This window comes from Alosa alosa, chromosome 24, assembly GCF_017589495.1.
Source record: "Alosa alosa isolate M-15738 ecotype Scorff River chromosome 24, AALO_Geno_1.1, whole genome shotgun sequence".
NCBI classification, from domain to species: Eukaryota; Metazoa; Chordata; class Actinopteri; order Clupeiformes; family Clupeidae; genus Alosa; species Alosa alosa.
The window spans coordinates 23,170,696-23,185,852 of NC_063212.1; the positions used below are offsets into that span (position 1 = coordinate 23,170,696).

General features: G+C 43.6%; 2 protein-coding genes across 2 annotated transcripts in view; both read left to right on the plus strand.

Moving 5' to 3' along the window:
- LOC125289319 (macrophage mannose receptor 1-like) overlaps window positions 1-15,157 on the plus strand; it is a 578,909-nt gene that overhangs the window by 167,229 nt on the left and 396,523 nt on the right. The window lies entirely within an intron of this gene.
- The window catches only part of map4k2 (mitogen-activated protein kinase kinase kinase kinase 2), a 39,261-nt gene that overhangs the window by 1,622 nt on the left and 22,482 nt on the right, over window positions 1-15,157 (plus strand). Inside the window, exons 2-12 of the mRNA XM_048236943.1 lie at window positions 1,554-1,611; window positions 1,902-1,992; window positions 3,390-3,454; window positions 4,312-4,367; window positions 4,739-4,786; window positions 5,783-5,825; window positions 7,683-7,755; window positions 8,427-8,558; window positions 9,205-9,267; window positions 10,127-10,208; window positions 13,784-13,894. Coding sequence (XP_048092900.1) covers window positions 1,554-1,611; window positions 1,902-1,992; window positions 3,390-3,454; window positions 4,312-4,367; window positions 4,739-4,786; window positions 5,783-5,825; window positions 7,683-7,755; window positions 8,427-8,558; window positions 9,205-9,267; window positions 10,127-10,208; window positions 13,784-13,894 — 822 coding nt within the window. The remainder of the gene's footprint in view (window positions 1-1,553; window positions 1,612-1,901; window positions 1,993-3,389; window positions 3,455-4,311; window positions 4,368-4,738; window positions 4,787-5,782; window positions 5,826-7,682; window positions 7,756-8,426; window positions 8,559-9,204; window positions 9,268-10,126; window positions 10,209-13,783; window positions 13,895-15,157) is intronic.

A 15,157-nucleotide genomic window follows, 5' to 3' on the forward strand; every position in this document is an offset into this window, starting at 1 on the left:
TCAGGGTTGTAGTTCACATTAGAGGAACTGCTTACAGCTTACTTGTTTGGGCCTTTGTCCTAAATCAGCCTTAGTATTATTTCAGGCGTCACAGGCAGTGTTTGGAAAACGTTGCTGTCATGTTGGTCACAGGAAGTCCCTGGCCGTAACAGGAAAAAAACAGGACGTGAAGGCAAGCTCCAGGTTTTGTCTAGGATGGCTGCCTGACTACTGGTTGCATCGGTGATCACTGTACACAAGGCAAACATCCAGCACGCTACTTCTTTAGGTCACAGTGTGAAAGGATGTCGTTTAACTAAAGAAAGACCTTCATTTTGACTGTTCTTTTTCATGCACAGAAACACCCCCATTCCTAATCACAGAGAATGGATGAAAAGGATGAGAGAGAACATCTTTGTTAAACAGAGTAGCATTTGTTTTTGTCTGCATTTTGGGGTATAAAACAGCATTTGTCTTTCCTTGACTCAGGTGTAGCAGGATTACAACATGTATAAGGTAAAGCCAGCCCTAGCTTGCGTCTTCCTGGTTATTTCTCAATAATAAATGCTGATGCATCAGTCAGTAGGTGTGTGTCCTTGGACGAGAGCCACGTCTGTTGGGTAGAGAGGCTGCCCGCTGAGCGCCTGCTCTCTTAAAATTTCCCCAGCCCTGCCCCTCTGCCTGAGTCTAATCACACACACACACACACACACACACACACACACACACACACACACACACACACACAGGAAGGTGAAAGCCAAGGTCGACCTGCGTGAAGCCGTCAGGACGGATGAGAGTGCTTTGAACAGCATGGTGTTGAGTGGAATTCTGAAAGAATGCTCAATCAGAATGTCGATGATGCACAGTTGTTAATGCTCTGTGTTCTGGACTGCCTGTGCCTGTTCTGTTTAGTCTGACTGATGCATTAACATTGAGGGCCGTAATCATGGCAGTGATAAATAAGTTGAATAGCCTTGGCCCTCAATCTCTGTCAACTGACTCTAGACTCTAGAATGCAAGACCAAAGGTGATGCCAAATAAATGTTGATGCACTGTGATCTTATACTGTGATTCTTATGCTTGTTATCAAAGGGTGTCCGGTTTGATCCCTGAGTGGTTGGACCAATATGGGTGGGGGGTGTGATTGAAAAGTGTTCTCCCGTGTCCTCTGCATCCACGGATGAGGTGATGAACTCCCCAACTACTCCCAGGGCGCTGCAGCAGTGGCTGCCTTCTCTACCTTAGTTTCAACGGTTATTTTTCATGCACCGAAACACCCCCATTCCAAATCACAGAGATTTTGATAAAAAAAAGGATAAGAAAGAATATCTTTGTTAAATGGCTGCCTTCTGCTCTCTCTGTGTGTGTGTGTGTGTGTGTGTGTGTGTGTGTTCACTTGCCATGGATGGGTCAAATGCTGTGTGTGTGTGTCACTAGCCACTGAGACACTTTACAGGTTAAGTCTGTAGTATGCAAGATTGTGGAAAAGGTAATGAAGTGCTGGAGCCCAAATGAGGTAGTAAGATATTCTGTCAATTAATTTACATTTCTTTACTTGTTTCACATCGTAGGCACGGAACATCAAAACCTCGGAGATTGCAGCTATCAAAATTGTAAAACTGGATCCTGGTAAGTAAAGGACTTCAAATTCAGACTCAATGTTTATTTTTCTTACTGTGTTTATTCAGTGAATGATCTAGTTTAATTCAGGTAAACCATTGTTTAATTCTATTAAGCATTTTATCTGTAAAATATATTTTTTGGTACTTGTGTCAATTCAAATGATTTGATGGAGCAAGTGAAGTAAATATAATTTTCCTCATGATACAAGGCAGCTGTTATGTCATTTACACCACACACACATGACTGTGGTGATATTGATTGGTCAACTGCCCAGTCATGTGACCCCCTACCTGCAGGCGATGACATCACCTCTATCCAGCAAGAGATCACCATGATGAAGGAATGCAAGCACAAGAATATCGTGGCCTATTTCGGCAGCTATCACAGGTGCAGTCTTATGGAGTTGGTTCCTTTCTCAATCTCTGGGGAGCTCCTTGTCTGCCAGGGCAGATGCTTGCGCAGGAAAATGTTGCATTCCATAGTGCACAATCCACCCCCTTTTGCCAAAGACTTCCCTCCCTCGACAGAGTACTCAAATTCAAATGATTCCCCTCGGAAAAAAGGCCTGTACTGTTTGCAACATGCCAAGTCAACTCCCATGGCTGTTTTGGAGGTCAAGTGCCATTGTGGTTTATGTATGGAAGTCTTGTTTCTCAGAGTGTGCCATTAGAGTAAAAGCTTGATTCTGTTCAGTTAACTCCCCCAAAAAAGACACATCTAAAGTTTTTTTAAACGTTTGCTGGTAACAACCTCAATTATGTCATGTGCATTGTGTCAGAATATGTAATTGTAAATTGTGAATAAATTAGGTTCTAAAAGTAAACAGACATTCCAGTGACAAACATAGACCTGAATTCCGATTATGATAGTGGCGGGCAGGCGAAACAAGCTGACCTCGATCTAGAAATCCCCCTAGGCCATTTTTATCTTCTCTTTGTCTGCAGTGTGTCTTAATGTTACCTCGGCAGTGCTGTTTTTATAAAGGGTTTGTTGGTGACAGTCAAGTTCCCTTGCCTAGCTGAAACACTCACAGCATTTCTTTGTTTGAAATTCCAACTCCTTCCTAGAGTGATATGAAGTTTATATTCCTGTGGCAGTGTTTTTTTTTTTTTTGGCAGTGTTTTGGTAAACAAAGGCCCAGGATTCCAGGCGGGTTCAAGGAATGAATAGAAACAGAGAATACCCTGGTTTAAAGTTGTCAGGCACTCTGCTGGAATTCAGGCATGGGTTGGGAGATTTGAAACTAGATAATTGTACATAGTGGCTTCAAATCTTTCTGAGAACTTTCAGGCACAGAGTAGTTTCTTACTTGAAGCCCTGAGAATAATAAACATGTTTGATTGAGGAAGACGCTGTTGTGTCGAAACGTTAGCAAAGTCCTTTTAGGCAAGTCCCTCCACTCGGCGGCCATATTGCAACGCTTTTTGGCCATTTATCGGGCATCCTATTCGGCAGAAATGCGCGTGTGCAAGGCTTCACGACACCAATCTCTGACGTTAGTCACTAGCACCATTAAAGCCTGTTAAAATGATGCGTGTGCTCCAGTCCTGGGTTCAGTCTTCTGAAGAACCCCAGGACCTGCTTCTGATTCCATGCTCCCGCTCCGTGAGCACCGACGGGCTAGAGTGCGAGTGTCACCCAAGTCAATAATAAACATGTGTTTTTTTATGTTGTTATGTTTATGAGTTGATCTTTTTTTTGTGTTCCTCGCTTGAAGCCCTGCGAGTATTAAACATGTGTGTTTATGTGGTTATGTTTATTATGTGTTAAATGTGCTTTTTCAGGAACACCAAGTTGTGGATATGCATGGAGTACTGTGGGGGAGGGTCACTACAGGATATCTACCACGGTGAGAGGCGATGGGTCTGAGGCAACACTTGTTTGTTTTCACTTATGCCCCCCATTATTTTGTTCATTTGTTTGTTTATGTTATGATGTCTGTGTGTGTGTGAAGCGCTGTGGATTGCGCAGATTGCACCATGTGCATAGAAAATGTGCTATATAAATAAAGCCCAGATTTGGCCCAGTTCTGGCTGGCTGGTTCTGAACTTTGACCCCAGAGGGGATTACTATGTGCTGAGATTAGCGGTAGCCTATAGGCGTTTTCACACTATAGGGACCCTATATATATCTATGGTAGGGACGTTCTGTAGTTCCTAGAACCTTTTGCATGTTCGCACACATTGCATGGAACTGGGAACGATTGTAGTTCCTCTAGCCACAGTTGAGCTTAAAGACAGGGCTGCGTTGAAGTTTGGCAAGCAGAGGCTAACATTCATGGCAAACGTGTTTTCATTGAAATATTGAGTGAACATTTTCAAATTGTTCGCTTTAAACTGAAGACAAAATTTGCGAGCAGTAAGGCAGTCTCCCATGAATGTCTTATTCTGTTTGGTGAATTTGAACACTTCTGACCCTAATGTCGCTTTGTAGTAACCCCTCCCCTCCCCCCACCCCCCAGAGCTGCTACATGTTGGCTTTCAAATGAGTTTCTCTGGACATTATTAAAATATGTGATGTGCTAACGGTATAATCATATTTATTTCATTTCATTGTATTATATATGGTTTCATGCTATTGATAGTTGTAGTTTAGAAAGCACAATGTGAAGGCCAATAACATGTGCATCTTCTCATTTTGGACACACAGTATGTGGGATGGTGAAGGATGTTGTTTCCGAAGGCTAAATGTGTTTCTTTCCCACAGTGACTGGACCTTTGAAGGAGAAACAGATTGCTTATGTCTGTCGGGAAACGTTACAGGTACAGCACCTTCTCCCAGCCACCCCTGCCTGTACTAATAAGGGCTGTGGTCATTATCTCTTCCTCCGGCGGTTGTGCTGACATGACTTTTCAGATGTTAAGTGGGTTAAAGTTGTGTTAAGGAATCTTAAAGATCAGTGCCTGTTGTAGTGTGTTGTTTATGCCTGAGTGGTAATTGGTAACATAGCGAGAATCCATCTTGACAGCGGGGTGCTGTTTGGTCACGTCGCCCTTTCTCTGAGTCAGGCCAATCAGTAAACCAGAACTATGAGAGGAATGTGAGCCTCATGAACACGCATGAATCATTTCTCAAGCTGCTCTCAATTTAACTTTCTATTTGTCTTCTTTCTCTTCTCGCTCTGTTCGTGCAGGGCCTGTACCATCTGCACGAAACAGGCAAGATGCACAGAGATATTAAGGTACTGTAACTCCCCCAAGTGCGCTCTCAGTCAGGCATGTAGATGCTGTAATGGCAGGACGGAGAAAAATGTCAGATTCTACCTTTTATCAGTATTGGACATACATGCAGAAATATGCATCAAACTCATACACATATCCAACTGTTGCTCACACAAAATGCAAAATGCCTCATATCTCATGATGAAACACTGCATTCAAAATATTGTAAAAATATCTCACAAAACACCTTTGTCATAATATCACATTTTTGGATATATCCTGTACACACTATTGGTCTAAACCTAAAGCTCTCCTGTCTTATGTATATTGTATATTTCCATACAAGAGGGAAAATAAAATGCAGAGAGAAGTTGACATATACTGTAAGCATGTTAGCAATATTGAAACCGAAAATATTTATTCCAAATAACAGGTTACTTCCTGTTAGTTTTTTTTTTTTGTTAGGTAGAAAATTGTTTGTGGTGTTTCACACAAAGTGTTGCATGAAATTGAAAACTGAGTCAAAGGCTGAGAATTAGTTATGATATGGTATAGTGTTATGTTGTGTGAGTGACAGGTTTCAGAAATTGTGTGACATGTTGTGTGTAAGCAGTTGACATTTTGTTTGCACATGCACTTCTCATTTCTCTCTTATTTATGTAGGCTGTATGTCATATCCAGCCCACAGAGCACAGACATGGTATATCAGTAGACTATGCCACCTTGGGTGTTATGTCTGTGGCTAACGCTGGTTTCCCACAGCACTGATTAAGCCTTAGGGACATGGTTATGCAAGAGATACACAAGTGATCTGTATGCTAACACTAGATCAAGGACATGTGTGTGTGTGTGTGTGTGTGTGTGTGTGTGTGTGTGTGTGTGTGTGTGTGTGTGTGTGTGTGTGTGTGTGTGTGTGTGTGTGTGTGTGTGTGTGTGTGTGTGTGTGAGAGAGTGTGTGAGAGACAGAGAGAGAGACAGAGAGTGACCTCAATTCATCTGTCTATATTTTTACCTAGGGAGCGAACATCCTCATCACGGATCGAGGAGACGTCAAACTAGGTAAGACTCTTTGTGTTCTAACAGTGTGAAGGTCATAGAGAAGGTCACTACCTTGCCCTGCTGTCTTTCCTGTCTACCTCTCTCCTTTATTCTGAAATAACGACAATATAAACTACTTAAAGATAACAACTCTCAAATTTTACTTTCATTTGAATTCCCAAGATTTCTATTTTTATTATAAAAATATTTTGGAAGGCAGTTTACATCTGATTGCATGCTTGTAGCAGTTCATACAATATTTTGTAAAGTGTCATTGACACCTAAGTACTACATGACCTTGAAGAAAATAGATTCAGCCAGGTGTACATAATGTGAGTGCTCCTGCATTGATCTGGTGTGTGGCATCTCTTGACTGTGTGTGTGTGTATGTGTGTGTGTGTGTGTGTGTGTGTGTGTGCTTCTGGTCTGTACATTCTCTTAACTGGTGATCAGTTTATCTACCCTGGAGACAAGAAATACTGTTTTCTGATTGGCTGACAAGGTGGCTATTAACTCATTGAATGCCAAGCTGTTTTCGGGAGCTTTGTCCTAGAGTGCCAGCAATCTAGACCATTGTTGATGGTTTTTGTACAGCCACAGCATATTCTGTGTTATAGCTATGAACACATACAATGGCTCGTTTAAAAGGTGAGACTTTAAGCTCTCGGTGGGTGCAAACCGTGTATTTCTACGCGCCTCTGTTCCTGAGAAATCCCAAGCTAAACAGTGGCTAGTTTTCATCAAACTAGATATATCGTCTTTCATGAAATATGAAGTGTTATATATCGTCTTTCATGAAATATGAAGTGTTGCCTGTAAACTTTCCGGGAAGTGATCAGTGAGACCTGGCGAGACTGCCACCTAGTGATAGACCCACGAAAATGGCCTGATTTTGACCTGACGTGCATGCATCACTGCTTCGACCCAAAGCGGCAACCGTGTTATGATAAAATGTCCAGATAAAATGTCCAGATTGTGCGTTTTCATGAGTTTTCGATCGTCATATATTTCATTTCCATTCATCACAGAGTTCCCAAAATCACATATAAGGTGTATTAGAGTGTCTAATTTAGTCATTTAAAACTAAAAAGCTAAAAACATAATATTACGTTTTTGGCACTCAACGCATGGGAAGGAAAAACGTAATATTTCGTTTTTGGCACTCAATGAGTTAATACTGTGTATTGGGACACATATGAAGTAGATCTGGTAAACAAAAGTTTGATCACCTTTCCATATTAATGCTCTGTTGAATGGTTACTCCGCTTTATGTTGTGAAGTTCTTTGCCTCCGCCTCTTCTGCCGGGACACCTTGGTGTCTGGTCTGTATAGTGCCTTGGGTGGTAGTGTTTCTGGTGCAGTTATTTGACTGGTAGTGTCTGTGCAGTATGTCTCTAGTCTAGTGTATATAGTCTCTTCATTGGTAGCCTAGTGTATGGACTGTAGGTGTCCAAGGTGACATCTCTTGACTAGTAGTGAATGTCTGATAACTCTATTGCCTTGACTGGTAGTGTTATCTACTATCTTGCGTATATAATTTATGGAGTAGTATGTATATCTCTGATACGTTTAATTTCTTGGTGTCCATTTCATCTCTCGATTGCTAGTTTGTGTCTCTTATGTAGTTTCTTGGTCGCGTACAACTCTAGTGTGTACAAACTCTTCACTGCCGGTGTGTGTCCATTTTGTGTGCAATTGTCTGGGTGGTAGTGTGTATCAGTAGTGAGTAAGGGGTGGTAGTGTGTATCAGTAGTGAATGAGGGGTGGTAGTGTGTATCAGTAGTGAGTGAGGGGTCGTAGTGTGTATCAGTGAGTGAGTTGCACGAGGCTACTGTACCTTTGGCTAATCTCGCTGAATCACTGGCCTCTCTTTTCCAGCTGACTTTGGTGTTGCCGCAGAGATCAGCGCTTCTGTTGCCAAGAGGAAGTCTTTCATTGGAACTCCGTACTGGTAAGATGGATGATAAGGAGGGACACATCTCTCTTTCCCCCCTCTCTCTGTCTCTCTCAATCTCTCCTTTCGCATGCATCTCTTCAACAGATATTTATTTGATACTTAGGTTACAGAATTTCCACTATAATAAAATAACTCACCCAAGCCTTGTTCTCCTAGTCATATAGAGGCAAACATGATATCCACACCAAAACAGAACAGAATGTTCCAGGTGTGTTCCATGTTCCAACAAGGCATATTATTTGCTCAATTGAGAGATACTCTTCCCTCATTGAACCTTTGCCTGATATGAGATGTTATCATAGGTGGTGGGTGGGGGTGATATTAAGTTTGCACTCAAAGAAACCTTTGGTAAATCAAGCCCCTGGTCTCGAGTAGTATCCAGTGACATATTCTAATTTCTATTGTAAAATCTTGGTCCCCCTATATGTACTGACATTTTCTATCTTAAGATCTTGGTCCTTATATTACCTGATAGAGATTCAAGTTAGCATCACCATATTTATTTGGGGTTCTGTTTGTTTTTTGGGGATCTGTTTGTTGAACCTTCTTCTTTGTTTGTTTGTTTCTATTGAGGTGTGTTATTATTATTGTTCTGAAGTTTGTTGTCTTTCGCTTATTTGCTTATGTTTGTTTGTTTGTTTGTTTGTTTGTTTGTTTGCCCTCAGGATGGCCCCCGAGGTGGCGGCAGTGGAGAAGAAGGGCGGCTACAACCACCTGTGCGACATCTGGGCCGTGGGCATCACTGCCATCGAGCTGGCCGAGCTCCAGCCGCCCATGTTTGACCTCCACCCCATGAGGTCAGTCGCCAGACGCTCTCTCGGCCGCCTGCCTGCCCGCCGACGACCCAACTGAGGGCCTGGGCTATTTTTAGGGAGGTTGCCAGGACGGTGCGATCATAATTAGCTTGCAGTGATTAATCAGCGCCAAGAGAGATGTTGAAATTGGGATTAAAGATTCATGAATAGCCCGGATACTCAGCTGGGATTTAATTGATTTACATATTGATTGTGCAAAATGGCCTTTCATGTCTAGGCTGGGGTGGGTCGTGTCCAATTTCACACAGCCATCACAGATGTGCCTCATCTCTGCAGCAACATGAATTGTTTAAAATGACTAGTGAAATCATGCGCTGTCACTGTCAGTGTTCCAACTCACATTTGATGCGATTGGTGGATTTTAGGTATTGAAGACAAAAGAAACAAGCCCTAATAGCTCGTAAAAGTTAGTATTGAAATCATTGTTGTGGTGTATGAGATTCCCTTATTCCTCCTTCTATAGTAAATGTTAAATATTTAATGAGTTAAAAGTGCTGAGGGGAACCACCTGCCACTGAGGACATTGTTTCTCACCCAGTCTGCAGTGGCGTTGACCTTGATTCAGCTGAAAAACTACAGTCCCAAGATCACCTGTGCTTCCTTGTATTCATGGTAACGTGTGTTACAGGGCACTGATGCTGATGTCGAAGAGCAGCTTCCAGCCTCCCAAACTCAAAGACAAAAGCAAATGGTAAGGACCATAGTAATAACATTGGTACACAGACATGCAAGTACAGGCCTAGGGAAACATAATGCAGTGTACAGGCCTAGGGAAACGTAATGCAGTGTTTACTTTCTGGAAATGGGAAAGAGTAGCCTGACGAGCCAGACCCACATCAAGATGTAGGGTCTGGGGACTCACCATTCGCAGTGCTCAGTCCGAGGGGGCGGGATAATCGGTTGTCTTTTCATATTCCCTCTGCACGCAATAGGACAGCGCTACAACTCATGAGTCCCATGCGTTCTCCCGCCAGGGGAGCTAGTTGGCTAGTTTTGCCAACTTAAAAAAAAAAGCTTAACTCGTGTCACGCTGTTCGCCAACAGCAACATCCATCTTCTTTGTTTTCAAGTAGCAGGGAATTCACACCGAACCGTTGCAACTCTGCCATCAATCATTATGTGAAGCCCACCTAGCAACTCTATACACTGATGTGATTGGCCTTATCGAAGTTTAATTTTTCCAGCTCGCAAGCCATAGGAGAGTTGCTAGACTACCCTGGCAGCAAATGTAATTGGCTGCCGCTAGGGTGCGTCTAGATTTCTAGGCTAGTGAAAGAGAGCAGTGGGAAAAGACAAAGTATGTTCAGATTGGAACCCTACTGGACATTAGATCAGAAAGACTGAATCTCTCTCTCTCTCCCTCTATCTCCCTCTCTCTCTCTCTCTCCCTCCCTCTTTCTCTTCCTCTATCTCCTCTCTCTCTCTCTCTCCCCTCCCTCTTTCTCTTCCTCTCTCCCTCCCTCTCTCTCTTCCTCTCTCTCCCTCTATCTCCCTCTCTCTCTCTCTCTCTCTCCCCTCTCTCTCTCTCTCCCTCTCTCTCTCTTTTGCAGGTCTGCAGGCTTCCATAGCTTTGTGAAGATGGCGCTAATTAAGAACCCCAGGAAGAGGCCTACAGCGGAAACTCTCCTTCAGGTAAACACCACTATCCTCTCTGAGTGGGGGAATGTCTGGCCTCCAAGATCTTTATTGAATCTATGTTCTTGTTTGGTCAGAAACATAATCCATCCAAAAGGGTAAAAAAAATCTGACCTTGATAAACTAATTTTTAGCAATGGAAATACACATCATGGCCATGTGATGGGTATCTTAAGCCACCAAATATCTCAACGTAACAGGCTATATTACAGATAGTAGCCTAGGCTACAAACTAAATGTATGTCTTTAGTCTAATAGACTATATTAAATGGATACAACTCTTCAACTTTCCAATAATCTGCTCATTTACTATACTGATTAACTAAGACCATGCTGACTCAAAAAACACGTGTACACAAGTTTAGACTTGACATGAGATTTGAGCGCAGGCACCGCTCATATTTGGATTGATAAATGCTTTGCATGGAATGAGCGTACGTCTGTCCGACGCCTGGAATCAGCGTACGTCTGTCCGACGCCTGGAATCAGCGTACGTCTTTCCGACGCATGGAATCAGCGTACGTCTGTCCGACGCCTGTTTGTACGTTAATTTCATAAATGAGGGCCAATATGATGTTCTTTTGTTTACATCCACCTGCATAAATGTATTGTTATATAGCTAGTCTATACACTATAAATCTCACTTCATTCAACAAAGGGAGTAATGTGCCGAAGAAAACTGCTCCATCCTGCTTCAATGACTACGCCCTGTGGCACTGACACCCATCATCATGAAGTGCTTTTTGGCTTGTCATGTCACATATCAAAGCCATTCTCCCCCCACCCTGGACCCCTTCCAGTTTGCATACCGAGCCAAGCGGTCTACAGAGGATGCAATCTGCTCTGCCCTCCACCCAGCCCTCACCCACCTGGAAAAAGAGACTCATATGTGAGATTGCTGTTTATAGACTTCAGTTCTGCATTCAACACCATAATACCACAACAACTCATCTGCAAACTTGACAAACTGGGACTCAGTACCTACCTCTGCAACTGGCTACTGGACTTCCTCTGTCAGGAGGCCCCAAGTAGTAATGCGTGTTGGCAACAATACCTCAAGCAGCATCACACTGAGCACAGGGGGGCCCCAAGGCTGGGCGCGTGCTCAGTCCGCTGCTCTTCACCCTGCTGACGATGATGACTGCACTGCAACCTACAGCAACAATCACATAGTGAAATTTGCTGACGACACAACTCTGGTGGGTCTCATCACCAAGGGCGGCGAGACTCAATACAGGTTGGAGGTCGACCATCTGACCACGTGGTGCAGGGACAACAACCTCCTGCTGAAGCGTCCAGCAAGACCAAAGAGATTGTTGTTGACTTCGGAGAGGTCACACCCAACACCTGCCACTGACCATCGGCGGTGCTGTGGTGGAGAGCGTGAGCAGCACCAAATTCCTGGGGTGCACATCAGTGAAGACCTCTCCTGGACCACCAACACTGCATCACTGGCGAAGAGAGCTCCAGCGCCGCCTGTACTTTCTTAAAAACTCAGGCGAGCAAGTGCTCCACCAGCCATCATGACCACATTCTACCCGAGGCACCATTGAGAGCATCCTCTCCAGCTGTATCGCTGTGTGGGGCGGAAGCTGCACTGAATACAACAGGAAAGCCCTGCAGTAGCATAGTGAACACAGCTGGAAGGATCATTGGTGCTTCACTCCCCTCCCTGAAGGACATTTACACCACCCACCTCACCCGCAAGGCGACCAAAATTGTGAGTGATGCAAGTCACCCCGGCCACAATCTGTTTGATCTACTGCCCTCTGGGAAAGAGGTACAGAAGCCTGGCGCTCCAAGACACTACCAGACTCACTAACAGCTTCATACACCAAGCTGTAAGGATGCTGAACTCTCTCCCTCCTCTCCCCTCCACCCTCAGCTACATAACATCCTGGACATTGGACCCACAATGGCCGCCTGCACTACTCCACCTGCACACTTGAACACTTGCACACTTGTACACTTTACAACTTGGTGTTGTTGTCCTGAAAACACAACACTTCTGCTGCTCTTACATAACTTGCACCACTATGCCACTTTCTTTTTATTACTTAGGTCAAACAGTATTTTTATAGTATTTTACAGTATTTGCACTAGTATTTTATTGACTGTCTATGCACAATGTCAACAAAATTTTGCTGCTCTTATTTTTTCATTATTATTATATGTGCCCTCTTATTTACTTATTTACTTACTTTTTTGTTTACTTGAATGTTATGTTTGTCTGTGGACTTAAAATTGGTCAAATATGTCTTGTCTTCACCGTGGGATAGTGAGAAACGTAATTTCGATCTCTTTGTATGTCTGGAACATGTGAAGAAATTGACAATAAAGCTGACTTTGACTTTGAAAAGCCTTTAATACCTCATGCACCCGCTGATGTGTATATATAGTATAAGTATAAGTATATATACTCTTTTGATCCCAATCCGTGAATTAGTGAAACACACACAGCACACAGTCTACACACAGTGAGGTGAAGCACACACTAATCCCGGCGCAGTGAGGGCCTTGCTCAAGGGCACTTCAGCCGTGCCTACTGGTCGGGGTTCGAACCGGCAACCCTCCGGTTACAGGTCCGCAGTGCTAACCAGTAGGCCACGGCTGCCCTGTGTGTGCATTTAATCTCTGCCTCTGCCCAAGAGACACTAATTAAAAGATAACAGGCATTTTTCATTGCAAACAACTGTCCCTAGAGATAATCTGGGATTGAGGATTAGAGATTACGGGGGGGATTTAGTGATTATAACATCAGAGGACCTAAATAAATAAATAATATAAACTTGTGATGAGTAGTTTGAATGCTGATGGCATGTCGGAGGTAACAAGCTTTGAAGTCACTCGAGGTCGCCAGGTAAATAGAGGAAATAGGAGGTATCCTGGGTCATTCAGGTTACTAGGCGAGATTGGAGGTGACCAGTAAAAATTTGAGGTGACCTGGGTCATGCGGATGTCTGAGATGTTAAGGTGTGATATGAAGTTATCAGATGAGCTGACCAGGTGAAATCAGAGGTGATGCAGCACATAGTCTCTGCCTATCTCTATCTCTCTTTTTCTCTCTTTCTCTGTCTCTCTCTGTCTTTGTGTTCACCTAATTTATATGTCCTGTCTCCCTCTCCATAGCATCAGTTTGGTCTCTCTCTCTTTCTCTCTCTCTCTCTCTTTCTCTCCATCTCCATAACATCAGTTTGATCTGTCTCTCTCTCCATAGCATCAGTTGGATCTGTCTTTCCCTCGCCATAGCATCAGTTAGATATCTCTCTCTCTCTCTCTCTCTTCTCTCTCTCTCTCTCTCTCTCCATAGCATCAGTTTGATCTGTCTCTCTCCATAGCATCAGTTTGATCTCTCTCTGTCTTTCTCTCTCTGTCTGTCTCTGTCTCTCTCTCTCTCTCTCTCTCTCTCTGTCTTTCTCTCTCTCTCTCTCTCTCTCTCTCTCCATAGCATCAGTTTGATCTGTCTCTCTTCATAGCATCAGTTTGATCTCTCTGTCTTTCTCTCTCTTTGTCTCTCTCTCTCTCTCTCTCTCTCTCTCTGTCTTTCTCTCTCTGTCTTTCTCTCTCCATAGCATCGTTTTGTGACCCAGCTGCTGACAAGGAACCTCATCATTGAGCTGCTGGACATGGCCAACAACCCTGACCTCCACAACACACAGAACATAGACGAGAATGACCTGGAGGTGAGAGGATCACACACACACACACACACACACACACACACACACACACACACACACACACACACAAACACACACTATTGTTGTGCGGGTTACCCTAAATTGAGCGGTCGTTCGCAGTTACGAGCCATAAAAAAATATTTGAATGATATTTGGGCCCACTTGTGGGCGGGTCAGTCAAAATTAATCAAATATATATATTTTTAAAATACTTAAAATCTCACAAGAAGCACTGCAGCACTATGAAGGGCTCTTATATAGCACTGCAGCACTATGAAGGGCTGTTATAGTATATTATATTACATTACATTACATTACATTACATTACATTTGGCTGACGCTTTTTAACCAAAGCGACTAACAACATGGTAAACAGTAAGTTTTAGAACAATTCTCACAATTTTAGGACAGTTTTCAAAAAAAACATTAGAGTACAGTAAGAATAAGTAGAACGGTCGGTGAGTGCTGTTTTTAGCAGTTACTTGTCAGTTTAAACGGCTGGTGAGTGCTAGGATCAGTAAGACTTGTTGTAAGTGTTGCTATGAGAGTAGATGTTCTCTAAAGAGCTGGGTCTTCAGGAGTTTTTTGAAAGTGGAAAAGGATGTCCCTGCCCTTGTAGGAACTGGCAGTGTGTTCCACCAACGAGGAACAACAGATGAGAAAAGTTTGGATTGGCTTGAGCGTACCGGTGGTAGAGCTAGGCGTCGTTAGTCAGAGGAGCGCTTGGCGGTCTGGAGGTAGTGTAAGTCTGTATGAGGGCATTCAAGCAGGTGGGAGCAGAACCGGAGACTACTTTGTAGGCAAGCGTTAGAGACTTGAATTTGATCTGGGCCGCCATAGGTAGCCAGTGTAGCTGGATGAGCAGCGGGTAACATGTGCCCTTTTGGGTTGGTTGTAGACCAGGCGCCCGCCGCGTTCTGGATCATCTGAAGTGGTTTCACTGCGCAGGCTGGGAGACCTGTCAGGAGGGCATTGCAGTAGTCGAGTCGCGTGAGATGACTATTGCCTGAACCAGAAGTTGGTAGCATCTTGAGTCAAGTAAGTCCTGATTTTCCGCGATGTTGTAGAGTGCTAAACGGCATGACCGGCTTAACTGAGGCAACATGATCTGAGAAGTTTAGTTGGTTGTCGAGAACAACTCCTAGATTTCTTGCAGTCCTGGTCGGTGAAACAGACAGGGAGTCAAATTTGATGTTGATGTCGCGGGTGTATGGTAGGTTTAGCTGGGATGACCAGCAGTTCAGTCTTTGAGAGGTTCAGCTGGAG